The sequence below is a fragment of the Haemaphysalis longicornis genome, unplaced genomic scaffold (genome assembly GCF_048455015.1).
Source record: "Haemaphysalis longicornis isolate Haplotype H1 unplaced genomic scaffold, Haemaphysalis longicornis Haplotype H1 scaffold_12, whole genome shotgun sequence".
Lineage (NCBI taxonomy): Eukaryota > Metazoa > Arthropoda > Arachnida > Ixodida > Ixodidae > Haemaphysalis > Haemaphysalis longicornis.
This window is the reverse complement of record NW_027526225.1, coordinates 45,527,075-45,535,607: the sequence shown is the minus strand read 5'-3', so window position 1 is coordinate 45,535,607 and position 8,533 is coordinate 45,527,075. Positions and strand designations below refer to the sequence as shown.

At 43.2% G+C, this 8,533-nt stretch overlaps 1 protein-coding gene across 1 annotated transcript in view; it reads right to left on the bottom strand.

Annotated features, from left to right (window-relative positions):
• Nucleotides 1-729: 729 nt before the first annotated feature.
• Nucleotides 730-8,533, bottom strand: part of LOC144161937 (uncharacterized) — a 92,068-nt gene continuing 84,264 nt past the window's right edge. Inside the window, exons 6-8 of the mRNA XM_077692494.1 lie at nucleotides 7,356-7,395; nucleotides 2,955-3,104; nucleotides 730-975 (exon numbers count right to left, since the gene is read on the bottom strand). Coding sequence (XP_077548620.1) covers nucleotides 923-975; nucleotides 2,955-3,104; nucleotides 7,356-7,395 — 243 coding nt within the window. The 3' untranslated portion in view covers nucleotides 730-922. The remainder of the gene's footprint in view (nucleotides 976-2,954; nucleotides 3,105-7,355; nucleotides 7,396-8,533) is intronic.

The window sequence follows — 8,533 nt, the reverse complement described above, 5'->3', positions numbered from 1 at the left end:
ACTGCAGTCGGCGCTGCGCACGAAGTTCGCATTAGGAAGTACAGTAATCGTCAGCTGCTTTTTCGGTCCCGTGGGACACCTCTCAGTGCACGTTCAGACTCTACAAACTTTTCCTTCTTAGTATCCCAAACATCAAATTCAGGTAGACATGATGTTTTGTCGTCATAATGACACTCTGGAACTGGTATCACTATCTAGAATATGATTGAGTGACGTAATGGGATTTACTAGTAGCATTCCGTTGCTTCTCAGAATTGACGGCAAGAATACGAGGGGCTACAGAGTAACGGTATTCTAGGGCACTCTTAAAACTGAAGTTAGTTATTCTGAGACGCTCCTTTGTAAGCAGGAAAGTTTTATAAGCCAGGGCGCATTGAATTCCTTGGCATTGACGACTCATGTGTTGAATTTAGGTGAGTGAGCGTACAATTTAGCGCGTGCGAACAAGTTGTTTTCATGTTTTTGTTGGGATTTTGTCCCTTTTGAGGTGCTTATAAAGGACAGTCTTCGATTAATGAGGTTCAGTTGTGGTAGTGCTTTCTTGCGTCTTTTTTGTGAACTACTCGAAGTACACAATACAATATATATATTTCGCGCACCACGCTCCAATCTCACACTTTCATGACATCAACTTCCAGTGTCACAGAGCCTTACGTAGATTCTCTAACTAACCAATGGTTATTCCGCCTTAGCGAGCCCAACGTCGTTTGTGGCAGACAACGGAGCTTTTCGTTTACATGGCGTTCGCTTCAAGTAAAACTGAGACCACGCACACGAGAACTGGCAGAAGAAGCCTTTTTTTTTTCTTGGCAGGGCATCCCTGGCAATGTCCCGTTCCTGAGCGTCGTGGTCCACCCGTCCGTTGTACGATGCCTGTGAAGTGTCATTTGCCGTTCCACTGACGTCCGCCTCGGAACCGGTCTTACTTTCCCCACCCGTACATGCCTAAGCCGTATAATCCGCCGAATCCAAGGCCTACGAGAGAAACCATAGAATCCAGGAGAAAAAAACGAATGAAACACGTGGCTCTTAAAACACAAAACAAGAATTAACCCTGCTTCATGGACTTGACGTCGCGAACGCTAATGTAAGCAGCGAAGCTGTCTGGCGCTCCCTAAGCGCAAGAATAAGCTTCGTAGCAAATCTCAAAGCCAGCACATCGCTTCCCGTTCGCGCGAATTCAGTTTTTCCGTGCCCCGTTGCCAGCACCATCTAGTGGAACCTTCCGCTATTTTTAAACTGTGTTCACGGCGACGAGGCGGTGCCGCGAGCGTTTTTTTGTATTTTAACGTCAAAACATTTATCAGACGGTTTTTTATTTGGAATCGCAAAAATTACGCGACCATGTAGTTTTAATTAAGAAAACAATGCAATTATCCCTTCTGGGGTGATGGCTTGCCGCAAATGTGTTTAATGTTTTCTTTTTGCTTAACAGGGTGTTTAAGTATAAACAGTGCCACCGCATTTAGTAGTTTTGAAATGCTGTAGCTATATAAACGTCTCGGTGAAAAATTTTAACTTCATGCATGCGTGTTTCGCGCTTGCTTTCCTCCTCTCTCAGTTTAGCCCTCTCCACACCGCTGCACCCGAGTTGCCATGCTTCGCTCCATGAAAGCCTCTTCCAAGAACAGCTCCGTTCTTACTATTGGGTGTTGAAAGGCTTTCCTTCCGGAATCTTGACCAAGTTTGTACTTCAAGTGGCTGTTGAGTTCTACACGTGCAGCCAACGATTATAGTTTTTAGAGCGATAGCTTTACTGCGCTACAACTTTCAAGGTCATTCATCGCCTCGTTCAGCGGCCTGCGCGCAAGGAGCGCCTTACTTTCTAATTTCTCCGCTCGCTCGGAGCCTCGCCGCTGCGATACCAGAAAGCAAGCGAGGGTGAAACGCCTGCTTCCCCAGCATTTGAACGCTAAGCGATGGCTAGGCCCTTTGTGCCTGCGCTTCAGACGTAGTGAACCATATAACTTAGAAGGGGCTTACTGGGCTGCTTCATCGGCGCTTGATACCCTGTCTTGCCATCGATGGCGCGCCAGCTGGGCTGAGCTGGCGTGCTCAGCTCAGTATAAGCGAAAGGATGAATCCAGTCATCTAGTAAATACAGCTATACGGTAGGCTTAGAAATCTCAATCAAAGGCAGACTTCCACGAAACACCGTGTGCATAATCTACTTTTGGTGTTGGTAACTAAGTTTAGAAGGGTGAACCCTGAGCCATTTTTTTTCATGGAAATCTTGCTGATCGCAACGAGCGCAATTAAACGTTCACATTATGTCTGAATCACTGTCGCTGTCGTGATGCAACTTAACACACAATATAATTTATTCGATGATGTATCGCACTTTCAGAATCGGCAGCAAACAGCACCGATTCATTTTAAAATTGCTTTCTATAAATAGCCTCTTCAGGGTAATAGTAAGCTATTTAGAGAATAGCTATGTGGTTTTTTTTTTACCCGCCGCGGTGGCTCAGTGACTGAGGCGTTGTGCTGCTGAGCACGAGGTCGCGCGTTCGGTTTCCGGCCGCGCGGTAGCTTTTCTGATGTAGGCGAAAAGCAAAAACGTCCGTGTGTACTAGATTTCGGCGCGCTTAAAGATCCCCAGGTGGTCAAAATTAATCCGGAGCCCTCCACTACGGCGCGCCTTCGCCTGCGTTGCGTCGGCGTGTTTAACCCCCACAGTCAATCAATGTGGTTTTTATTAGCCATGGTCCCATGCCGCCTGCGAACATTAGTTTTTTCCATTTCCTCTCCTCCTCGTACTCTTCACCAACATGAGGCGTTCGGCCTCTCTTAAATGAATTATTGCATCACCATCATCATCATCATCATTACCTTACTATTATTTACATTATAGTTAACTAGTTAGTTGTGAATTGTATAGTTATTAGCAGATGAAGGAAAGGTTCATACGACACCTATTATGCTTCAACAGCGTTCGCGCCGTTAGCACTCACCCATGCCGTAATAGTCGTAGTCAAGCATACCGTAGCCCAAGCCACCAAAGCCTAAACCACCGTAGCCGAAACCGCCGTAACCTAGGCCGAGGCCATAGCCCAAGCCGCCGTAGCCAAAGCCGCCGTAGAAGGGATAGCCATAGAACAATGCTGCAAGGCAAGAAAAACGACAACCACAAGGGAGTGTTTAAACAAGAACGGACAATTTCAAGACGTACAGCGGGCGGCACTGCCTGCTCTAAGAGGATAAGCACCCGTCGTTTGGGTTAGTACAGCAAATACATATGTCGAAGTACGACGAAGCTGCCGTGGTGCTGCGGAGATTCTTACAGCCTAAGTCACAAAACCACAATCCCCGAACCTAAAAAGCATGCCATATAAACCACAAAACATTATTCGACTAACGTGATAAAGTTTACTGGTGCGGCACCCTGTAGGTGGGTGGGTGGGTGGTTGGGTAGATAGATAGATAGATAGATAGATAGATAGATAGATAGATAGATAGATAGATAGATAGATAGATAGATAGATAGATAGATAGATAGATAAGATACATACATAGATAGATAGATAGATAGATAGATAGATAGATAGATAGATAGATAGATAGATAGATAGATAGATAGATAGATAGATAGATAGATAGATAGATAGATAGATAGACAGATAGATAGATAGATACAGTCAGATAAATAGATAACAGAGAGACAGATCGGCCGAGAGATATATAGGTGGATGGATGGATGGACAGGGCCGGACGGTCAGACAGAGAGACAGATACAGTCTTCTTTATCTCACGGACGGCCAGATACAGACACGCAGACAGACGGACAGACAGGCAGAAAGACAGAAAGGCAGATAGACAGGCAGATAGACAGGCAGATAGACAGGCAGGTAGATAGACAGATAGATAGATAGATAGATAGTTAGATAGATAGATAGATAGATAGATAGATAGATAGATAGATAGATAGATAGATAGATAGATAGATAGATAGATAAGATACATACATAGATAGATAGATAGATAGATAGATAGATAGATAGATAGATAGATAGATAGATAGATAGATAGATAGATGGATGGATGGATGGATGGATGGATGGATGGATGGATGGATAGATAGATAGATAGATAGATAGATAGATAGATAGATAGATAGATAGATAGATAGATAGATAGATAGATAATAGATAGATAGATAGATAGATAGATAGATAGATAGATAGATAGATAGATAGATAGATAGATAGATAGATAGATAGATAGATAGATAGATACAGTCAGATAAATAGATAACAGAGAGACAGATCGGCCGAGAGATATATAGGTGGATGGATGGATGGACAGGGCCGGACGGTCAGACAGAGAGACAGATACAGTCTTCTTTATCTCACGGACGGCCAGATACAGACACGCAGACAGACGGACAGACAGGCAGAAAGACAGAAAGGCAGATAGACAGGCAGATAGACAGGCAGGTAGATAGATAGATAGATAGATAGATAGTTAGATAGATAGATAGATAGATAGATAGATAGATAGATAGATAGATAGATAGATAGATAGATAGATAGATAGATAGATAGATAGATAGATAGATAGATAGATAGATAGATAGATAGATAGATAGATAGATAGATAGATAGATAGATAGATAGATAGATAGATAGATAGATAGATAGATTGGCACTATCTCTTGTCGACCAACTTTTCTGTTTTCGATTCTGATAAAACAGTCCATAGTACTATCGACAGTGGCCAATCGGAAGACTATCAATATAACATTACAAATAGCTGTCGTTTTTAATTATTGAGGGCCGGCTATTGCCGAACCATTCATGTGGTATTACCGATTGTTCACTACGGTGGAAAAACCGACATAGTAGTATTTTAACTACACAAATTTAGGTTAACGATACCATGTTGACAGCTTGCGGAAAAGGCCTCCTTCACCTAAAGTCGATTCTCGTAGAAATGTTGATGTAAATAAAACCGGAATAATTTTTGGTAAATATCCTCAATAACGGAATAGCTGTTGAACGGGCACCATTTTGTGTACTGACGGCTCGGCAGTCGGCCATCTATACAATATCACTGGTGGATAGCCGTTTACTTTTCAATATTATCGGGACTCGTTTGCTTTTAAACTGCTTCCTAAGCAGCGTGTTGGTTGCGGCCAAGGAAATAAAACGTATAGTATCGCTTGTTACTGAACTATGCAATTCCGAGACAACTATGTCCCAAATCGCGCTAATGCCAGGTATAGAAATTTCCCTCATCCCTAAAGATACAATTCGCAAGCTTAAGAAACATCTTCGTGGCTTTCGGGGAAGCAAACGGCAAAACCTAGAAAGAGATAGTTACTCCTGCTCGCGCTGTCACGTGTAACAGGGCCGGATGTCGGTATAAGGTTAGGATAGTTTACCTCCAGTCACTCACTAGCTTTCATAACTTTAGAGGTCGTCACGTATTCCTCGCCCAAGGTTTCGTACGCTTTCAGTCTCACTTTAAAACAAAGAGGCAGGGAAGGCAGCAAATCTGGTGCTGAGGCACTTATATCGGCAACAGGCGAATATGCATACGATTAGAAGGGAGACGTTGCAGCCTGCTACTCTCTAGTGCATTAATAGGCTGCTCATTGTACGCGCCACGTCAGCGACTGCAGTTAGGTTTTAGGACCGCTGATCATGTGATCTTTAGCTGTCTATCGTACAACTCTTGAGAATCAACTTTTCAGCGGGTTTATACTCTACCAATTGCCTTAAAAAAACTGTTCATACTGTCGATATTGAATTTACCACTTGCTTTTCGAAGCGGTTGTTTAAATTAGGGCTGCGTTTAATCTGACGGCAGCCGTGAGAATTACCTCCGGGAAATTCTCACGGCAGTATCTATAAAAGCTGTTTGGCCTAAAATTCAGTGGATAATATTACGTCCCAACGTAACCTAACAAATCATAGGGCTGCGTTTAATCTCATGGCAGCCGTGAGAATTACCTCCGGGGAATTCCCACGGCAGTTTCCATAAAAGCTGTTTAGGCTAAAATTCGGTGAATAATATTACGTCCCAACGTAACCTAACAAATCATAACCTCACCGAAACTAACGTAACCTAAACGAACGCATCATAACTTACCCCAATCCAGCCCAACTGCAACAATCTAATCTAACCCGGCCGAACGACACAGAACACAACCTCCACTCAACCCATTCTAGAAGTCCTGTGCGTCGAGCTCTTGATATAGTAAAAACCAGATTAAAAAAAAACATTAACAAATTACGATGACCGAAATATTGAAAACTAAAAAAAAGAACCCCGAAATTCCGGACTCGAACCTGAGCTTTCTTATTATACCACAGCAATATAGGGGAAGCTACAAGCACGGATTTTTTGGGAATATTTATCCCATAGAATCTCCGCGTAGCGTGATAGCCACTGAGAGGCTTCTGCCGTGAGAAATTTCTGATGGTAATTTTCACGGTTGCCGTGATAATAGACCCTACATTAAATTAGCATATAAAGCTTTATTGCGCTTTCCGTTCAATCATTGCTTGAACGCTTCGCGTAGCACACGCGCGAAAGGAATTCGCAAGTAACCCTCAGTATTAGATACTCAATTATCAAAGTAAAGAATAGCAGCAGAAAATAATGGACATTTGTCTCCAAACACGAAGGCCTCCAGGGGGATAACGAGATGCATTGTGGGAAAGCATGGGGCGTGGCGAGTGTGTGCAATCCGCATGGAGGACTGCTTAGGACTGATTAGGGTTGTCTGAGATAAAGAAGAAGACGGGTTTGCATGATATGCGCTTTACCGAGACATGGTTTGTTCCGACACCACGCAATAATTATGATATGCAATCACTATCTTATGGTATTCCACAACTGCCCAACAAATTTGAAGCGTAAAACATTCATAATGCTCTTTTGCCCCCCCCCCCCCTCCAAAAAAAAAACCTTTTCATAATTTGTTTATTTGATACGCTCACATATTTGATTTCTTTTGTTCCGCAACTCATGTTACAACTGTACAAGACGAAGTTGCAGAGAGACGATCCTTTTGTTTCTTTTTGCTATCAGGAATAGGCACATAGATCATATATTTTTATTTTCATGTTCAGTTGTGTTCAATTGAGACTTCAATTGTGTTCAATTTCGTGTTCAATTGCGAGTTCAATTGTATTCCTCCTTGCGTTTCTGATGTGTATGCTGGATTAGGTTCCACGAATGGAAATGAATAACTACGTGCGAGTATGTGCAACTTTACTTTTCTGTTCAAATGTGCGCCCATCACTCGGCCATCCACCGCGTAAAGCTGCTTGAAGCTTTTTGTGATTGGTTCATGCTTTGTAACAAAATAAAAAAATTAAGATGTCATGTGTTTAAAAAATAAATACCTGCTCCAAAAGCTGTTGTCCAGGCGGCACTCAAGACGACCTGCACAGAACCAAACAAGGCGTACTTACGACACATATCCACTTACAGATTACGAGGTTTAACGTACCGAAGCTACATGCAGCCTATGAGGCGCGCTGTAGTGGAGGGCTCCGGATTAGTTTCCACCACCTGGAAATCTTGAGCTTGCGCCTCAATATTGACAACCGCTCTTTTTGGCCCCTACGGCACAGCCGCCAGGTATTCCTTGAGGTCATGGCTCAATGCGACAAATTTAGTTTAAAAATTTGTGCCATACGATTGTGGTTTACTGCTGCTCAACCGCTGTTGAATCAAACAAAGTTATTCGAGTTTAGTACAAGAAATTCAGGGGCCTAACCTCTGTGCGGTGGCGCAATACCCAAAGAAGCTGTGCCGGTTTCATTTCAAGAAGCCGGAGGACACCTAAGCATGCCCAGTTGAACGCCTAAGACTCATTTCTCCCGCATAGAGTTTTTGTAGGCCTTTGTAATCCTGCCGCTTGAGACTATGTGCTTTGCAATGCGCTTGATCACTTTCGAATTGCTTCGATCGGTCTCCTACTCGTTGTGCCGCTGCTGATTCTTGCAGCCGCGTAAAGGGAGAGTGTACGACGATGGTGAATTTCGCTGCTTCCTGTTACGCTCCCTTCATCGGTGGTGAAGGGCCACCTTTTGAGTTTAATCGCATGCTACGGAACACCTTGTGCTATTGAACATTCTCGCCTCTTCTCTCCCTATTACGATTTCGGTGCGGTGGAATTTTTTCAACTGCACTCCGTGACAATCCATGCGGGGAACGCAAACGGGGGCTAGTAGTCAACAACTTCGCCGTAGAAACCAGGAATTAAAACTGGGTATATGAAAGGACACGGGTGCTTGGCCGGTACGGCCATTTTGAAGACTTCCTTTCTTTTCATCCACGAGAAAATATCAATTAACACAAAATGAAACTTCAATAAGAAAACTATAAAATATTGGAATATAAAAAGCAACGCTATTTGTCTGAGTAAACCAAAAATCTCAAAATTGTGAGAATGTCCGACGACACTTAAGCACTTAGGCTATGTAAATGCGGAAGCGTCATTCTCTAATTCAACATTGCTGATTGCTTCATTGGAGTTTTCATTAACGACAATGTTCTTCGAGCCTTCGTGCGTTCG